The following is a 21,127-nucleotide window of genomic DNA, read 5'->3' as shown; positions in this document are numbered from 1 at the left end:
CCCTCAGCATCACCCGACTTAATTCAACTACATTCCATTATCCTCGTTTTGCTTTTGTTGATGTTCATCTTATATCATCCTTTCAAGACAATGTCCATTCCGTTCAACTGCTCTTCCACGTCCTTTGCTGTCTCTGACAGAATTACAATGTCATCGGCGAACCTCAAAGTTTTTATTTCTTCTCCATGGATTTTAATACCTACTCTGAATTTTTCTTTTGTTTCCTTTACTGCTTGCTCAATATACAGATTGAATAACATTGGGGAGAGGCTACAACCCTGCCACACTCCCTTCCGAACCACTGCTTCCCTTTCATGTCCCTCGACTCTTTGTAACTGCCATCTGGTTTCTGTACAAATTGTAAATAGCCTTTCACTCCCTGTATTTTACCCCTGCCACCTTTAGAATTTGGAAGAGAGTATTCCAGTCAACATTGTCAAAAGCTTTCTCTAAGTCTACAAATGCTAGAAACGTAGGTTTGCCTTTCCTTAATCTTTCTTCTAAGATAAGTCATAAGGTCAGTATTGCCTCACGTGTTCCAACATTTCTACGGAACCCAAACTGATTTTCCCCGAGGTCCGCTTCTACCAGTTTTTCCATTCGTCTGTACAGAATTCGCGTTAGTATTTTGCAGCTGTGACTTATTAAACTGATAGCTCGGTAATTTTCACATCTGTCAACACCTGCTTTCTTTGGGATTGGAATTATTATATTCTTCTTGAAGTCTGAGGGTACTTCGCCTGTCTCATACATCTTCCTCACCAGATGGTACAGTTTTGTCAGGACTGGCCCTCCCAAGGCCATCAGTAGTTCTAATGGAATGTTGTCTACTCCCGGGGCCTTGTTTCGGCTCAGGTCTTTCAATGCTCTGTCAAACTCTTCACGCAGTATCGCATCTCCCATTTCATCTTCATCCACATTCTCTTCCATTTCTATAATATTGTCCTCAAGTACATCGCCCTTGTATAGACCCTCTATACACTCCTTCCACCTTTCTGCTTTCCCTTCTTTGCTTAGAACTGGGTTTCCATCTGAGCTCTTGATATTCATACAAGTGGTTCTCTTTTCTCCAAAGGTCTCTTTAATTTTCCTGTAGGCAGTATCTATCTTACCCTAGTGAGATAAGCCTCTACATCCTTACATTTGTCCTCTAGCCATCCCTGCTTAGCCATTTTGCACTTCCTGTCGATCTCATTTTTGAGATGTTTGTATTCCTTTTTGCCTGCTTCATTTAGTACATTTTTGTATTTTCTCCTTTCATCAATTAAATTCAATATTTCTTGTTACCCAAGGATTTCTACTAGCCCTCGTCTTTTTACCTATTTGATCCTCTGCTGCCTTCACTACTTCATCCCTCAGAGCTACCCATTCTTCTTCTACAGTACTTCTTTCCCCCACTGCTGTCAAATGTTCCCTTATGCTCTCTCTGAAACTCTGTACAACCTCTGGTTTAGTCAGATTATTCATGTCCCATCTCCTTAAATTCTCACCTTTTTGCAGTTTCTTCAATTTTAATCTGCAGTTGATAACCAATAGATTGTGATCAGAGTCCACATCTGCCCCTGGAAATGTCTTACAATTTAAAACCTGGTTCCTAAATCTCTGTCTTACCATTATATAATCTATCTGATACCTTTTAGTATCTCCGCGATTCTTCCATGTATACAACTTCCTTTTATGATTCTTGAACCAAGTGTTAGCTATGATTAAGTTATGCTCTGTGCAAAATTCTACCAGATGGCTTCCTCTTTCATTTCTTAGCCCCAATCCATATTCACCTACTATGTTTCGTTCTCTCCCTTTTCCTACACTCAAATTCCAGTCACCCATGACTATTAAATTTTCGTCTCCCTTCACTATCTGAATAATTTCTTTTATCTCATCATACATTTCATCAATTTCTTCATCATCTGCAGAGCTAGTTGGCATATAAACTTGTACTACTGTAGTAGGCGTGGGCTTCGTGTCTATCTTGGCCACAATAATGCGTTCACTATGTTGTTTGTAGTAGCTTACCCGCACGCCTATTTTTTTTTATTCATTATTATACCTACTCCTGCATTACCTCTATTTGATTTTGTATTTATAACCCTGTATTCACCTGACCAACAGTCTTGTTCCTCCTGCCACCGAACTTCACTAATTCCCACTATATCTAACTTTAACCTATCCATTTCCCTTTTTAAATTTTCTAACCTACCTGCTCGATTAAGGGATCTGACATTCCACGCTCCGATCCGTAGAACGCCAGTTTTCTTTCTCCTGATAACGACATCCTCTTGAGTAGTCCCCGCCCGGAGATCCGAATGGGGGACTATTTTACCTCCGGAATATTTTACCCAAGAGGGCGCCATCATCATTGAACCATACAGTAAAGCTGCATGCCCTTGGGAAAAATTACGGCTGTAGTTTCCCCTTGCTTTCAGCCGTTCGCAGTACCAGCACAGCCGGGCCGTTTTGGTTATTGTTACAAGGCCAGATCAGTCAATCATCCAGACTGTTGCCCCTGCAACTACTGAAAAGGCTGTTGCCCCTCTTCAGGAACCACACGTTTGTCTGGCCTCTCAACAGATACCCCTCCGTTGTGGTTGCACCTACGGTACGGCCATCTGTATTGCTGAGGCACACAAGCCTCCCCACCAATGGCAAGGTCCATGGTTCATGGGGGGCACAATAGTAACAGGCAGAAATGGAAAAGGAGTAGCAGAAAAGAACATAACAAGAGATGATACAAAACACTCAAAAGATAACAAGGGGAAAAAAACAACAGGTAAATGTCAAAGAATAGCAGAAAACAATAGGAGAGGAAGTAGTAACTGCCCTGCTTTCCAGGTCAAATGGAGCCATGTACGATGTAGAACAAGTTCCCACCTATGTGAGACCTGTGGGCTGTTCTTTGTGCCACTTACAAAACTAATCAGAATTTCAAATCGTATTTTTTTCATTCAGCCTGATCACTCTTTGACTTTTGAGTCTTTTCCTTCCTTAACAGTTTCATTTCCTTCAAACCTTTCCTTTCTTTTGTCATTGTAAGGCAGCATAATTATCTTGTGGCAAACTGATGTTACATTATACACGATACTGTCATATCAACTGCATGTATGCAATCACAAGATAACACAGCAGGCTTTATCAAAAACTATTCATATTTAAGTTTGTACACCTTAAACATTAGTATGTGTGCAGTTATTTTTCACAGGGGTTTTGGTAGTGTTGTGTTTGACATTAGTGCCTTGTGGCTAAATTTTAATTACTTGTATTGAAATTATGTGCAGGTACTTGAAAGATTATGATTACTACCAGAAGTGTGTGGCTGAGCGTGAGAGGGAGGAAAAACCATCTCTGAAGAGGAGCCGACATAATTCAGGTGGCTGCTTGTGCTTCACTGGGGGGAAAGCTCGTCGCGACACATCTAGGAGTGGCGCTGCATCCGATATTAGGCATGCAACTGTATGACAGTGCTGCTCCGGGTGTGGGGGTCGCCCCCTGGCCCTTGCTCTCGGATTTTCAGCCTTTGTGTGTGCAGTGGTCACAACATTCACATTACTTGTGCAGTTTTGGTAGATTCTTTGCATCAGTGGACTAAATTGTTGTTACTGAATATCAGTGGCATAAACATTTGTGTGGTAATCTTTCTTTTACAACAGTGAGTACATTTTGTGGAGACCAAGAAATTAGCAAATCATTCTAATGTTACTGTAACAGAAACCGAAGATTCACATTTTACTGAAAGTGTGAATAAAAGGACTGCAAGTGCTTTGTAATGCATTAGTGCATACATCACACACAGTGGTCTTGCACTTTAATATGACTGATGAAAAGTGACAACCAAAGAGAAAAATATAAATTCTGGAAATATTGTGACATCCTGTGAGTGAGTGAATTTGAGTGTGTGTGTGTGTGTGTGTGTGTGTGTGTGTGTGTGTGAGAGAGAGAGAGAGAGAGAGAGAGAGAGAGAGAGAGAGAGAGAACGAACGAACTTAAGTAAGCATATGTGTGATTCAGGTACAGAGCAGTGCATTTAGTATTTAGATGCATTTTGTGACAACTTTTATAATAAAAATCAATGAAAGAATGATAAAAGTGTTCTTTACAGGGAACTTCATAGTAGCTACAATAGCAGTCAAAATAGTAATTACTTCTGTCATTACAAATTACTTTTTATTTCTGCTGGAGTGTGAAAATGTTTTATGTGCATTGTTCACTTTAGTCTGCTTTGATCAGTGCAGATTACTCGTAATTCCTAACCTACAAGAGTGTTAAAATTGTTAATCATAAAAAAATCTCTCTTCTATCATTACCTTAATGCCTGGTACTATTCTCAGCATTACTTACCTGAAAATTTAGGCCTATTCTGTACTGTTCAGTATAATCTGATGAATCACGCAGGGTATGGTCTTGATGTGGTTGTTACAATTCAATTTTAAGTGCATAGTAATTCCAAATATTTCATTTCGCATTAATCAACATCGTAACAATGACTAAATCAAGGAACTTTATTTCTCCTTTTTTCGTCAGTCCTGCATTTTTGTCATGGCCACAACATAAAAAAATGAAAAGGTTTGTTATGTTTCATTGTCATTATTATACTCCTATGTGCATGGCACAGCATAGATTTGATACATTTCACAGTGTCTTTTTTTGCAACAAAAATTCATTTCACTTGTAAATAACAGTTTAGGAACTTTATGATAACTTCACATTTTATTCTTTTAAATCAAAAATCAAACCCATTAGTGTCACTCATTAACAAATGTTTCTGAATATGTAAACGGGGAAAAAGTAGCTCTGCTGCACCAATCCAGGAAAGGTCTGGCTGATTTGAAAATGTTGCACTTACAACAATTGTATTGCATCGAAATGGTACACCAACTTGTCTATTTTGTGTTACAATGGATACAGTGAACTGTGTGTGTCACCAATATCATCAGTATTCTGAGCAGACAGAAGAAATGTAGGGTTGAAATAATGTTTCCATGTTGCTTTTGTATAGTTTTTCTTAATCTCACTTCACATGCTATAGCACACCTGCCTTGCTCTGCGTCTCAGGCAGTCTTTCTGTATTATGGACACTAGTTAATAAACATTTGATTACCAATACTGTGTAAGTCATGAATGTTCATCACTTTCAAGCTGTGTTTTTATGGAAAGTTTGCACTGTGATAAAATCTGTAAAATATTTTTATGCTACAAAAAAATTGTTGTATCTTTGTTCTTATATACTGCTCAAGAGCTTAAAAGAATTGTGGAGTTATTTTGTAGTACTCTTCAAATTAACTCCCATTTTTCAGGAAAACTGGCAGTAACCCAGACTTAAGTTTAGTTCATAGTTGACAGAAAAGGAGATTTCAAAGCCCTAAGCTGCATAATTTTAGTTTTAAAGAATGAAAGCTCTCTTTTTCTTAGTCACGTATTCAAATCAACATGTTCTGTTTTCCAAATATTCCTTGCTATTGTACATAACTGAACAGTTTTTTATACTAATAATTGTTCGTAGAATGAATGGAAGCTGTTCATGAATAGCATAATGTGTATGTGATCACTGAATCTCGTGTATGCAGGACACGTGAATATCAAAATGTAAATGCTTACCTAGAGCAGATATGCCTACCACATGCAAACCCTGCCATGCCTAAACTTTTCTGCAGGCACAAATAATATAATGAAATGAATTAATGCACACTGTTGTAATTGAATATATTTCCCAGAATACACTAAATATTTTGGTATTATGTGTAGCCCCTGTTATATGAAACATTCACTTCTTGTCCTTTTCTATTTCCACCAGTCAAGTACACACACACAGACTAGTACTCAGTAATATGTGTTTGTAGGAATAGGCAATATATTGCTACTAGAGCTGGTAAGTAAAGTGAGAATATTTTACTAGGGGTGAAAACAAGCACTTTTGTACATATCGACATTTTACAGAAATGTCAATATCCATTACTGGCCGTATTCTCAAAGCAAACTAACAAAGGCTAAATGTTGTCACAATAAGTTATTAGCTATATGAACCTTTTTACAAAAGCTTAGGTTCTCTCACATCAGTGGTTACTGATTTGGCTGATGGCTACAAACCAATAAATTAGGCACTTACTATAAAAGATGTTAATGAATATTTTCCCTTTTCTCTTTGGTTTGATTCCCAAAAAAGAATGGAAATGAAAGAAAAAGGAGAAAAAAGACCCATTAAAAAAATACTGCAACACCACATATTTAATTACGTATTCAGATCTGTTACTGATCTCCCATAGCTTTTGTACTTAGGAAACTGCACCACTTATTTTTTACGTTTACTGATGTGACTTAAAAAAATTAAAAGAATGGCCACTTTGTATAATATGTTTTCAATTTAAAGTCAGCTAACATACTTGGCATTCCTCCACAAGTGGAGTAGGTAGGCTTTATGCAGCAAATAATCCTCCATGAAGGTTACTGCAATTATTCAGAATAGTTCCTGCACAAAATTCAAATAGTTACATCTACATATGCATTGTCTGTTTACAACATCATGGCACATAGTTGTTCTGTAATAATCTTTGGCAGTTAAATAGCTGCTTTTAAAGCCTAATAATTGGCCTTTTTTTCTGAATTTGATGGACCAAATTATTTGCAGCAAAAGGAAAAGTGCAGTGGTTAATACTAGAAACAGATTTAAAATAAATACTTTGAAATAATCTTTGTTTGCTGGCAATAAGTTGCTTCCAGAAGGTAACATCTGGACTGAATTTTGATCTCATTACAAGCGCCAAAGCAGTGTGCCATCCATTTGCTCACATTCCATATATAATGTTGGTCAATAACTGAAGTATTACCTTCATTTTGAAACACTTAATGAAATTTAACATACTGAGATACACTAGCTGTTTTGTGATATGAAAATAGCTGTTAAGCTGCACTGAGAGAATTAAAAAATCTGTACAAAAGCTGTAAAGAAATGTATATTTTGCATAAACCTTTTAACCAACTTAGCTAAATTAGAAAACTTTCAAATGGAAAATTAATTTCTGTTTTAATTTCATGAGTATTGTAACAATGTTTGGTAACCATTACTGTTATGTTATGCAGGGTATCTCAATATCAACAAAATAAAGTCAAATGGCAATGCCTAATTTTTCTTCACCACACTGTAATGTTTTGAATCTTATATCCTCCGTTAAAATTAATGGTTTATTTGATCATTGACTTATGCATTAATGATACATCAAAGTCAGTTTTTATTAATAATGCACTCACATTCATGAACAAAGATCTCTCACTTTACCAAAGCAATGTCACAGTCAAGTTGTGTGCAATAGTTCATATTAAAATCAATATATATATTTTTTGAAAAATGCATAGTCATTTACAGTAACTGTTCCCAGTTCCCCCATATTTGTTCTCTCTAATGAGATCGGAGATTTTATTCAATAATTATTCACCAACAAAATGCAAAAGCATTTAAATGGGGTAAGTCAATGTCTTTAGTTCTTTTGCTAATTCATCAAAAGTATCTTTATATTCTTGATGTTCACGCACCATCATGACAATACAGCTCCTTTTCACACCCATAGCTTGTCCAAGATCTTGACGTGATGGTGTATACACATATGGTATATTTCTATCCTCACAGACAACTGGAAGGTGGCACATTATGTCAATTGGTGTCACATCCCCTGCCAACACCACAATTCTGCAACATATTCAAGGATACAGTAGTATAAAATAAATATAACAAATCTTGAAACTACCAAAGAAATAGGAGGGAGGGGAAGGGGAGGGGGGGGATAAAAATTGCTGTATCTTAGAACTATTTTCTCTGATATTTCAAAATCGGAAAAAATTATAATAGAACAGTAATTTACAAACAAAAAATGCAGCAACCTATATTACAGAAAAACTGACATAGTTCACATGTAGATTAATCTCAATATATAAGCACTGATAGCTCAAAGGCAAAAACACATTCCACATATGTATGCTCTGTGAAATTATATTTTTATATTCAACAGTGTGAAACCACAAGCAAATTATTGTTTCAACAAGTGAGTGAGTTACAAATATGGTCTGGTGCCAAGTGAATCAACAGTTCATAAAGAGATAAGGAACACTGAGCTCTATTTACCTACTGATGCTTGTACGTAAACTGCCAAACATCTGAACAACAAGCACTTTTGAACACAATGGAAAGCAATATACTATGCCAAAATTCTGCCCTAAGAACTGAGCCACCTACACAAAATACTCGGAATACATCATTACAACCATCTACTGACTTTCCAAACTTGTAGATAACTTGCAAGAAGGGTGCTTTGTATTTACTTTAACAGGATTTTGAGGAGACAATATTAAAATCAGTTTCCAGCTGTCTGTAAACATCCTATAAGAAAGAACATGACAGGTAATTGCAACTTTGTATTTTTGTGCTATGGTGGAACTTGCTTTATTCAACTGCCACCGAATCTGATGTCACATGAACAAACAGGTTTTCAAAGAAGTACATGGAATTAACACGGTGGGTGGCACCTTCAATTAAGATGGTGGAGCGAAGCTTAATGGAATATAGCAATCAGCTTTTGCAATAGACTGAATTTTTCACTCTGCAGTGGAGTGAGTGCTGATTTGAAACTTCCTGGCAGATTAAAACTGTGTGCCAGACCAGGACTTGAACCTTGCATCTTTGCTAATGTGGGACAATGTTTTAATGTCTGAACTATCAAAGAACAACTAACAACTTGCCTTCACAACTTTACTTCCACCAGAGCCTCATCTCCTATCTTCCAAAACATCTCAAAGGTCCTAGGTTCAAATCCTGGTACGCCACAAACTTCTAATCTCATTTTGCAATGTTCAATGACCTCGGTACAAAGCAACGGTGTAACTCACAGGCAGGGATATAAGAGTGTTTAAAACATGTGCAACACAGGTCTAAATTACTTTTTTAAATTGCTGAGCAGGCCTACTAAAACAAGGAGATAAAAATCACTACAGACAGATGGAATCCAAAGAAAACCATTAAATTTACACATTTACACTACTGGCCATTAAAATTGTTACACCACGAAGATGACGTGCTACAGACGCGAAATTTAACCGACAGGAAGAAGATGCTCTGATATGCAAATGATTAGCTTTTCAGAGCATTCACACAAGGTTGGCGCCGGTGGCAACACCTACAACGTGCTGACATGAGGAAAGTTTCCAGCCAATTTCTCATACACAAACAGCAGTTGACCGCTGTCGCCTGGTGAAACGTTGTTGTGATGCCTTGTGTAAGGAGGAGAAATGCGTACCACCACGTTTCCAACTTTGATAAAGGTCGGATTGTAGCCTATCGAGATTGCGGTTTCTCATATCGCGACATTGCTGTTCGCATTGGCCAAGATCCAATGACTGTTAGCAGAATATGGATCCGGTGGTTTCAGGAGGGTAATACGGAACGCCGTGCTGGATACCAACAGCCTCGTCTCACTAGCAGTTGAGATGACAGACATCTTATCCGCATGGCTGTAGCGGACGTGCAGTCACGTCTCGGTCCCTGAGCCAACAAATGGGGACGTTTGCAAGACAACAACCATCTGCACGAACAGTTCGACGATGTTTGCAGCAGCATGGACTATCAGCTCGGAGACCACAGCTGCGGTTACCCTTGACGCTGCATCACAGACAGGAGCGCCTGCGATGGTGTACTCAACGACGAACCTGGGTGCACAAATGGCGAAACGTCATTTTTTCGGATGAATCCAGGTTCTGTTTACAGCATCATGATGGCCGCATCCGTTTTGGGCTACATCGTGGTGAACGCACACTGGAAGCGTGTATTCGTCATCGCCATACTGGCATATCACCCGCTGTGATGGTATGGGGTGCCACTGGTTACACGTGGTGCCATTGGTTACACGTCTTGGTCACCTCTTGTTCGCATTGACGGCACTTTGAACAGTGGACGTTACATTTCAGATGTGTTACGACCCGTGGTTCTATCCTTCAATAAACCCTACATTTCAGCAGGATAATACACAACCGCATGTTGCAGGTCCTGTATGGGCCTTTCTGGATACAGAAAATGTTTGACTGCTGCCCTGGCCAGCACATTCTCCAGATCTCTCACTAATTGAAAACGTCTGGTCAATGGTGGCCGAGCAACTGGCTCGTCACAATACGCCAGTCACTACTCTCGATGAACTGTGGTATCGTGTTGAAGCTGCATGGGCAGCTGTACCTGTACTCGCCATCCAAGCTGTTTGACTCAATGCCCAGGCGTATCAAGGCCATTATTACGGCCAGAGGTGATTGTTCCGGGTACTGATTTCTCAGGATCTATGCACCCAAATTGCGTGAAAATGTAATCACATGTCAGTTCTAGTATAATATATTTGTCCAATGAATACCCGTTCATCATTTGCATTTCTTCTTGGTGTAGCAATTTTAATGGCCAGTAGTGTATTATTGGAAAATATACAAAGAACAATGTACTTCAAAAATCATAACTTACAACTATTTGTCACAATATAGAAACAAAGATTACAGAAAAATAAAACAGATTCATAAAGGTGTGTGTGTGTGTGTGTGTGTGTGTGTGTGTGTGGGGGGGGGGGGGGGGGGGGGGGAAGAGCTTATATAGAAGCCCTATACACCGCTTAAAAGTCTGTCTGTGGCTCAATGTCAGCAGACTGCACCTAATTAGTACAGTGTCTATCTTTGCAGTAGAAGTTTTTCACTTTACATGTAACTTAAACCAGCATATATTGTTTCACACAAAGCATTGTGAAATGTCACCTTTTGTGCATGCAGGAAGGAAGGTTTGGGTTTAACATCCCATTGTTGACGAGGTCATTTAGGATGGAGGCGCTAGCTTGCATCAGGAAAGGAAACTGACCTAATCAGGATGACCAGACATGGCTATGAATTCCTATCCTCTTGAATGAAAGTGTAGTGTCTTACCACTGCATCATCTTGCTGGTCATGAATAAGGTCAAACAGAAACCAAATCCTAAACCTGATTGTCAATCTGTTAACTGAATAACAGAATTACCATGACACATTTTCTGGAAACTTTGGCTAGTTTTCAGGTGGTTAAACCATCTCCAGGCCATGTACTTATTTTATAATAATCCATACATGAGCAGCATGTGGAGATTGTAAGTCTTTGTACTGGAGTAGCTTCCCAGATTACATGGGATTAGATAATAAACAAACAGGCAGATACTGGTCCAAAAGTTCTGATCTAGCAGCCACCTGTGATGAAAAAATGTTTACAAAGGCTTGAACACTTACTCTCAACAAGTAAGACAGGGCACAAAAGTGTTTCACTATAGTAATATTTTCTTGTGTCAGACTGAGGAACTCATATTGCGTCATCTTGTTGTATGTCTTTTGCTGATCCTGCAGAACAGACACACATAATTTTTTGTGGAGCATTAATACAGATATAGGATAATGTGCAGTTATGGTGTCGGTGGCTCTTCTACCATGTGCTGATGTTGGCAATTCCTTGACACCAGTCATAGCCAATCAGGTGATAGTGTATGGTAGCCAATGAGAATCGTTAACTCTCATGATTTCTTTCAGAAGATACGAATTGATTACATTTGTTTTTGATATGGAGAGTAGCAGAATAGATTTTATTGATTTGGTTACTAGGAATTTGAAAGTTGGTTAATGGGTTTAGTATTTCATTGATGTGCCAATAGATTGACCTGTCGCAAAGCCCAAAGCCTAGTTTAGGTTGGAATGTAATAATTTGCTTGCGAGTTGGTGAAGTCAACAAATGTCAATACAAAAATATAATTCATAATAGACTGATGTTTAACATAGCCCGAGCTATACATTTGTCATTGTAATAACCCACATGTATGTCTTTACTTCTGATTTTGCCAAACATTCTGTTGATTGTAACCTAATCTAATTGAAGAAAATACCAGCTAATTTTATTTATGAAACATAGGAAATGAAGAATGAGCATTTTGATTGACTACCGACAACCGACTCACGATAAGTCATAGACAGTTCCAATTGTTCACCACACGAGTTATCACTAACATCAACATGCAGCAAAACTACCGCCGACACCATTCATCTACCATTCCTCTGCCAATGTACTTGCAGGAGCAAATATTTTTAGCAGCCTTAATGCTCTGCTTCTGTACTGTGGTGTTTCCTTCTGATAAGCTTTTCATGTCCACAGCAAAAGAAATATCAAAAGCTGGGAAGTTGCACTGCCATAAATGCTTATTTCACGTCACCGTGTGATATTTTCCGGATGACTTTTAGCTCCAGAATTATCTGATCCTTGATACAGACAAGATATTCTATACTCTATTTAGCGTGAATACCCAGATCCAGGATGTAGAAAGATGTATACAAAATGCAGACAGAAATCTTGTTTCTTGGATTGATAATACCAAAACATTACAAGTAATTGCAGCACACCCAAACATCTGGCATTTGAAATAACTCAAAAGATTTAGTATAAATGGCCAGTATACAAGATCGATGTGAACCCCAAAGACAAACTATATGAGGGTGTTCAGGGAAGAATATTTACTGAGTATTTTAGTATAAGGGACCAGTGATCTCTGGTGGCTCGTTACAGAATAATAATATGATTACAATTTAGTTGGTTTTTTCCCCAATTACATTTTTTTCCCTTGAAAATACCTTGACAACAGTGAAAAAACCTGTAATAAGCAAATACCACAATATACAATACAAAACACAGAGTAATGCAACAACCATCAGACGAAACATATACACTTTCATTTCAGCTCAGCATAGCCTCACTGTGACGCTCTTTCATTGCAGTCAGTGAAACTATACATGACTCTAATGTACAACTAACACTGAATGGAACACAAACCAGACAAAGAACTGAATAGGAATGAATGCAAGTATCATGAATGAATTGAATAAGTTTATTTGCAGACAAAACAGTCAGTGCACTGTAGTGCAGATCTCTTCGGTGTAATATAGATACATAGGTATGTAAATGGGAGTGAGAAATCAAACTAAATACAACTAATTATGTAGTCACTAGAGATCACACAGCTCTCACATGCATATGAAAATACTCAGAAAATAGCTCCGAACAACCTCTGAATTTTTGTCAGAGTTCAATTTCTCCCTGTATACAAGCATAAGTGTTCTGGTTAGTGATTACTAAGGCGTAGAGAGGGCAAATGAAGTGTGTGGTAATCGAGTTATTGGACTGAATGTAACCACAATACATCTCTGTAGGAACAGGTAATGTGATCACACAATGGTATGTTGAATTTATTTCACACAGGAATTCAGGACAAGGTCAAGTTGCTAAGAGTTGTCACTGTTTGGCCTTAATAAAATATTACAAAAATTAATGATAGGCAAAACTATCTGTGTCTCTTGAAACAAGTTTTCTAAGTGTTTCCAAAATATGAAGTGAAACTCCCACCAAAAATGAGCTGGCTGAGTTCATGAAGCTGCTTGCCACCATACAGAGAATGTATTTTATGGGACACCATGGATGCGCCAAATATTCTAGGCACACTACATTTTAACCATATCAGACTACAACCAATTTAGACCTATTATTAGTTATACTTTTACCAATGGTGAAAAGCCTTTTAATGACTTCAGGGGTTCACTAAAAACAAAGACTTTTCTCAAAAAAATAAAATGCATTGTTATAATACATATGTACATCTATTATCATACCTTATGGTTTGTGGAGGATGGTATTGTGTGCAATATGTGGAATGGAAAAAGTTAACAAGATTAGGATTTAACACCCCTTCATTAAAGAAGGAGCCCAACCTCAGTTTTGAGGAGGATAGGAAAGGAAATATGAAGTGTCCTTCCTCAGGTACCAACATGGCATTCACCTTAACCGATTTTGGGAAATCACAGAAGACCAAAATCTGGGTGGCCGGTTGGAGATTTGAACTGACATTGCCTGGACATTGGACGCTAATATAACTTTTAGCCTATTTATATGCAACATATTGTATTTATTTGTAGTGAGAGTCAGCTGCCAGTTACATCACAGTTAGATCCTGTGTAGGTCTTCTTGTAATCTCCTATAATGTTGTAGCATCGCACCTCCCATCCATACATCATCTGTAAGTAGCTTCACACGATATCACTACATAACTAAAATTTATTCCAACGTTTGCATTAAAAATTAATATTAACCCTACCCATTTTTAGAGCAGCTTTTTGGCACAATCCCTAAGGGCATTATTCTTAACAATTAGTTACTGAAAAGTTGTTTAGGGGTGGTTGAGCAATGATATGGTATGCAGGAGCTGGGTTACAAAGGATGTTCACTATGGTTGTTGTAGCACGAGGAAGTTGCCTAACAAAGTAGCTGCTCACCAGCCTTGGCACTGAGCCTAGAAACAGGACTGGTGACAAATAGTACAACAACCATCTTACTTCTCTTTTGGAACATTCCATCTAGTATCTTCAGGCATGCTGGACATGTGGATCAAAATACCATGCATTCACAATTAATTTGGATAAAAAAAAGGATATATGGAAGTATCACCTGTCCACTCCCATGACATATAACTACTGCATTTAAAATAGTGTTTACGCTTTCATGTCTATCATTCATAGCACTCAGGTAAATATTGATTTTTTTTAAAATCTTTAACTCATTCTACATTCAGGTGGTCTTCACATCAATGACTGGTATGGTGCAACTCTCTAACTAATCTATCCTGTGCAAGCCTCCTCACCTTTGCATTACTACTGTAACCTATATCTGTTTGAACCTCCCTGCTATAGTCAAACCTTGGTCTCCCTCTACACTGCATTCCGCCATTCTAAGTTATCAAAAATAACATGGTAACAATTAAATACACACACAATTTACTTTTACAAAAAAACTGAAAACCATTAGTTTGCATAAACTTTTCTTGCCTCTTAATTGGTAGATCCAACTGCAATGTGTTCGCTAGATAACAGGAAGAAGGGCTGAAAAAATGTATCTGCAGCAGTGACGCCGACCCTTTACTGATGATTTCCTTGAAGACTCGTGCTGCATATGGACAGTATTATGCCTATGAGTAGTATTACTCGTTTTTTCAAAATAAAGGGAGGGGGAAGTGGGAGGATGACTGGGGGGGGGGGGGGGGGGCGGGGGAGGAGGATCTATTACGTGTTGCTATGCAGAGAAGTCAGGTTCAGAAAGGTCAGATAATCAATTGTGAACATCTCCTGAACCTATAGTAAAGGAGGCTGAGAATCAGGCAAGGTAACAGTTGACCATCTATGCAGTTAATAACAACAGCAATTTGTGAACTTCTCAGAAACATACAGCCCTTTTCAAGACTAAGAAAGGAAATCAAAATAGCTTCTTTCCACAGGTAAAGCAATGAACCTATTAAACATTGAGATGAATTTCTGAAACAATCTGATAATTTGCTAAAAAATAATGTGGATTTTGTCATGACCTGACGAAGTGTCTTGTGCCATAATACAGAATCTCATATCCACGTAAATAAAGGGCAGTTGTAAACTATTGGTGCAACTGAAGCCCGATTGCTAATGTCAGTAATTATCTGATAAAAAACGAAAGCTGAATCTAAGCTGAAGGTAACTGTAATTTAAGAAAAATCTTGTGTCACAATCTGGGCAATCACTCATTGGTCAGAAGACTCCAATGCTCATTACAACAGTAACAGGCTGCCATCTACCTCTCCCTGAAGTTCTATTAATGACCTTAAATTTAAGTGTTAGTTCAGTACAACTTCTGGAAGTATGAGCAAGGTAGCACAGTAATTCATATACTGGACTTGCATTCGGGAGATGATGGTTCAAGTCCATGAACAGCCATCAAGATTTAAGATTTCCATAGTTACATAAAATGTTCCACGAAATGCCAGGATGGTTCCTTTGAAGGGGCACAGCTTTCCTCAGTGTGTGGGAATCCATATGAAGATAGATACAAGAAGAGCATATTGTTAGGCTTCTCTGTAGGTGCACTGTGGGAGCAACCGTTTACGTGGCAGTAAAAAGGGTGAGAAATGCATGTTGCTAATAAGTGGATACACGCAACTCAACTAAAATCAAATGGCAACAATGATTCCACTCAGGAAACCATAATGAAAACACAAGCTTTTCATCATAAAAAAAATTTTAAACAATCTAAAAAAGAAATTTGTAACTAACGAGTCACATGCAGGAATGTAGAGGTTTTTGGTGGGGACAAACTGGACTAACAACCCTTCCTTCCCCCAAATACGAAACAAGTCCAAAAATCAAACACAAAAACAACTAACTTCAAATTAGATAAATATTCCAAAAAGTAATACAAAATTAGTATCGTTATCTTGAAGTAATCTTTATAACTAAGCTAAGTTCCACAGTACCAACCATCCATGGAACACCGATATCTGCAGGGAGAGTGACACAAATGCTGATATTGTTAACTTCACCTAACTTATATTGATGTGCAAGTCACTGAAGTGGCACCAAATAAAAGTGACTAGCGTGCAAGTCACCCAAGTGGCACCAAATAAAAGAGACTAGCTCTGGCAGCCGAATGACTCCAGGTGGGATTTCCCAGCCAGAAATGCCTTATGGTCATTTAATTTCCCCTAACCTATACAGACAGCTACAATGAACTCCACAACACCAACTGACGACTGTTCATATTAACAACTAATGTAACCGTTTTTCACTGTTACTGTAGAAATTATTATTTAAGAAATGGGCAAATTTGAAAACACCAAGTAAGACTCCAATACAGAATATGAACTAGAGATATCCAAAGGGGAAAAAAACATAAATACTAATAAATTAACTTTAACACACTCCACGATACCCACCAACCATCAAGCTACGATATTCACTATAAACATATCCATCGGTCCACTAATGTGACCTCCACGGGTACTGTTTGCACTGGGTTGACCCCTCAGCCTTGGCAGGATGGGAGGTTGTTCCAAGGAGTGCCAGGCAGCAAAAGATTTTCCAGGTGGTCAATCAAATGTCAGGAAGTCTCTCGGTCCACAATGTACAGACATTCACAGATGGCGACATTACTGGTAGCTTCAATGTTAGGCACATAATGGGGGCCCTTAGGGATATGGCTGCCAAGGAGGGGAAGGAATCCAGTCTGCATACTGGGAGGAGTTGTTCCATATGTCGAAAGGCTGCTTCCGGATGTCATGAAGAGCACAGGAAGCAGCCAACTGCAGGTGGTGGCTCAGGTCGCTACTAGTGATATGTGCTATTTTTGATTGGCAGAGGTTCTCTCTGGTTTCAGGTGTTAGCTGCAGTGGTAAATACTGCCAGTCTTGCTTGAAAGATGTGGGCAGAGCCTCATCATCTGTAGCATTGTCAACAACAGATTGTGGTCCAATGGTACACAGCTGTCTGAGGCTCACATGGTTCTGTGACCACACAGGCTGCAGATTCCTTGACTTGCGCCATAGGCTGGTGGGTTTCTGGATTCCACTTAATAGGTCAGGGATTCACTACACAGAGGAAGCAGCTACACGGATAGTGGGACTGTGTGGAGGGGGCAGGGTTGTCTTTTTAGGTTAGAGAGTCTCAGGAAGTTACAGAAAGGGCATCAGCCTAAAACAGAGAAAGATAGACCCAGCAACAACCAGTACTAGAGTTGTAAATTGTCATAGCTGTGTTGGGACAGAACAGCAGCTCCAAACACTAATAGAGAGCACTGAAACTCAAAGTGTTACAGGTATTGAAAGCTGGCTAAAGCCAGAAATAAATTCATCTGAAATTTTTATACTAGGGACCTAACCCTGCTCAACAAGAATAATTAAATGCAGTTGGTGGTTGAATGTTAATTGCTGTAAAAAGTAGTTTACCTTGTAGTGAAACTGAAATAAATCGTGCCTGTGAGTTAATATGAGTAGAGATTATACTTGACAACCAGAATAAAAAAATAATTCTTTCCTTTTATTGATCTCCCCCCCACTAAGATGATACAGTTACTGAATATCTGATTTGATCCATTATAAATGGTTTTTGAAAGCCTGCGACTGTAGATACAATAGGTTTGTTTATAAATAAATAAATCTTCTGCTACCAGTCACGATTTTCTTTATTTTACTATTTGCACGACGCGTTTCGAGAAATAATTCCCATTTTCAAGTGCGTTTTTATGATGTGTGTTAAGCCATTTCTTTTGATGTTGTCAGTGTGTGTGAGTCTGCTTCATTTTGTTGACTCTTACTGTAATACATAAGAAACGCGATTTTTAGTTGGGTGTCAATATTTTCTGTGAGGTTAGTGGCTAAAGTTTGAGAACAATTTGTACTTACAATTTTCTAATGGTCCATTTGTGTAGAGAGTCACACACACTTAACATCACACACAACTTGTACATTTTATACATCGAAAATATCTGATATAAACAAAACAGTTACAAAGATTTTCTTATAGGTAGTTCACAGAGATAACATTATTGGTCTTCCACAGATTATGATATGCTTTTGTACAGAGGTTAATTTATCTTTACAATTTGGCTCATGAATTACTTATACTGATTTTACATTTGTGCTTATTTCTATGTTTTATTATTTTTATTTAAGTATATTATCAAAACATCTGAAGAAATTCACTGATTCATTTTCAAGTTTTTCATTTAATATTTTATCTTCATATTTTCTATAATGTGAATATATCTCCATCACAGACATTCTTAATCAGTTCAATAATCTAAATGAGAAAATCAAATTTACAGTGGAACATGAGCAAAATAAAAGTATCAACTTTCTGGACCTAAATATTACAAGACACAACAACACATGCACATTCAAAATTTATAGGAAAAACACAATGACTGACACCACAATCCCTGCAACCTCATGTCACCCAAATATTCATAAACAGGCAGCTTACAGGTCAATGCTGCATAGGGCAACAAAAATACCATTGAACCAAGAAAATATGCAACAAGAAATAAACACAGTGAAGAAGATTGCAGTTGCCAATGGTTACAATGCTTCTATGGTTGACACAATCTAAGATAAAATGAAGAGAAACCCAGGTACAAACTGCACCACAGAAGAAAAAGAGAAAAACAAATATATATCTAGCATTCCATACATAGGCAATATATCACAGAAGATTGCAAATATTTTCAAAAATCACAGAGTAAAAATTGGGTTTTCTACATCCAATAAACTACACCAAAAACTAATACATAATATAAAGTGTAATCATGATCCATATTCAGACTCTGGAATATACAAGGTAACATGCCAGGAATGCTCCAAGTTCTACATAGGACAAACAGGCCGAAATATCAACACCAGGTACACAGAGCACATTAGAGCATACACCCACAACAAACACGCTACATCAGCAATAGCAACACACATACATAATACAGGACACCCATTTGGAAAAATAGAGCAAAATGTCAAAGTACTCCACCGACTAGATAAAGGACATAAAATGGATTTGCTTGAAGAACTGGAGATATATTCACATTATAGAAAATATGAAGATAAAATATTAAATGAAAAACTTGAAAATGAATCAGTGAATTTCTTCAGATGTTTTGATAATATACTTAAATAAAAATAATAAAACATAGAAATAAGCACAAATGTAAAATCAGTATAAGTAATTCATGAGCCAAATTGTAAAGATAAATTAACCTCTGTACAAAAGCATATCATAATCTGTGGAAGACCTATAATGTTATCTCTGTGAACTACCTATAAGAAAATCTTTGTAACTGTTTTGTTTATATCAGATATTTTCGATGTATAAAATGTACAAGTTGTGTGTGATGTTAAGTGTGTGTGACTCTCTACACAAATGGACCATTAGAAAATTGTAAGTACAAATTGTTCTCAAACTTTAGCCACTAACCTCACAGAAAATATTGACACCCAACTAAAAATCGCGTTTCTTATGTATTACAGTAAGAGTCAACAAAATGAAGCAGACTCACACACACTGACAACATCAAAAGAAATGGCTTAACACACATCATAAAAACGCACTTGAAAATGGGAATTATTTCTCGAAACGCGTCGTGCAAATAGTAAAATAAAGAAAATCGTGACTGGTAGCAGAAGATTTATTTATTTATAAACAAACCTATTGTATCTACAGTCGCAGGCTTTCAAAAACCATTTATAATGGATCAAATCAGATTATTAGTGCCAAGCCAGGCAATGAAAGCTATATATAAATACAAAAACCTCAAAATGAAAGTACTAAAAACAGTTGCACACATAAGATTCAACAAGCACTGTCAACAACTAGGCATAATTCCGAAATATATAAAAGTGAAAATATGTTCTAGCAGCAACATAGCAAAACTTATAAAACATAAAGCAGAAAAACTCTGGCTGAAAACCGAAATAAGGCAGTTACATAAGAAAAAGGACTTACTAAACAGAAAGCTACTCAACATGCAGATAGAAGCAGCAAACAACATGGAACCTACAGTTTATGACAGAATTTGCAGGCATATCTAGGAAGTAGTCGACAAAGAGTACTTGACGATTTGCAACACACATAACAAGAAACTACAGACCCTGACATCCAAACAAGACAAGAGATCCAACCTTGAGATAACTGACAAAAACAAACACACATTTTACAGTAGAGTGGTAAACAACACTGACATAAAGTTCAACCAAAGAGAAAACGATCTACTCCAAAAAGGACTAAAATACAACGTAGAAACTAACCTCAACAACCATACACTGAAACAGGTTATAGCTGCAACTAAAAGTGCAGCAGATGCTGCAAAATTAAATTCAAATACAAAAGCAGCAATAGGACACAAAGTAAGCAAGCTTCTTGAGAAAGAAATGAATAAAGATAAGTTTAGATCTAAATATACAATAAATGATACAAAAACTTTAAAATCTATAAACAATAAACTGAAAAACAACCAATCCATAGTTGTAAAGTCAGACAAAAGCAATACATTAGTTGTGATGAAAGAAAAAGAATACATAGACAAAACAAATAAATTTTTTGCTGCTAATAACATTCAGCACATTGAAAAAGACCCAACCAAACAATTCCAAAGTAAAATTAAGGAACAATTAAAGAACACACATTTCCTGTTGGCAGAAAATGAAAAGAAATACCTTACATGTATGAATCCAAAAGCACCACGCCTAAGAGCACAACCAAAAATACACAAAAATGGATACCCGAT

At 37.5% G+C, this 21,127-nt stretch overlaps 2 protein-coding genes across 2 annotated transcripts in view; one reads left to right on the top strand and one right to left on the bottom strand.

Annotated features, from left to right (window-relative positions):
- Positions 1-5,732, top strand: part of LOC126473222 (rho-related BTB domain-containing protein 1-like) — a 415,532-nt gene extending 409,800 nt beyond the window's left edge. The window contains exon 14 of the mRNA XM_050100131.1: positions 3,276-5,732. Within this exon, the coding sequence (XP_049956088.1) occupies positions 3,276-3,456 (181 nt within the window). The 3' untranslated portion in view covers positions 3,457-5,732. The remainder of the gene's footprint in view (positions 1-3,275) is intronic.
- Positions 5,733-6,931: 1,199 nt separating this feature from the next.
- LOC126473223 (H/ACA ribonucleoprotein complex subunit 2-like protein) overlaps positions 6,932-21,127 on the bottom strand; it is a 37,658-nt gene continuing 23,462 nt past the window's right edge. Inside the window, exon 3 of the mRNA XM_050100132.1 lies at positions 6,932-7,675. Coding sequence (XP_049956089.1) covers positions 7,444-7,675 — 232 coding nt within the window. The 3' untranslated portion in view covers positions 6,932-7,443. The remainder of the gene's footprint in view (positions 7,676-21,127) is intronic.

Source organism: Schistocerca serialis, chromosome 4 (assembly GCF_023864345.2).
Source record: "Schistocerca serialis cubense isolate TAMUIC-IGC-003099 chromosome 4, iqSchSeri2.2, whole genome shotgun sequence".
Lineage (NCBI taxonomy): Eukaryota > Metazoa > Arthropoda > Insecta > Orthoptera > Acrididae > Schistocerca > Schistocerca serialis.
The sequence above is the reverse complement of the archived record's forward strand: the minus strand, read 5'-3'. Positions and strand labels throughout refer to the sequence as shown.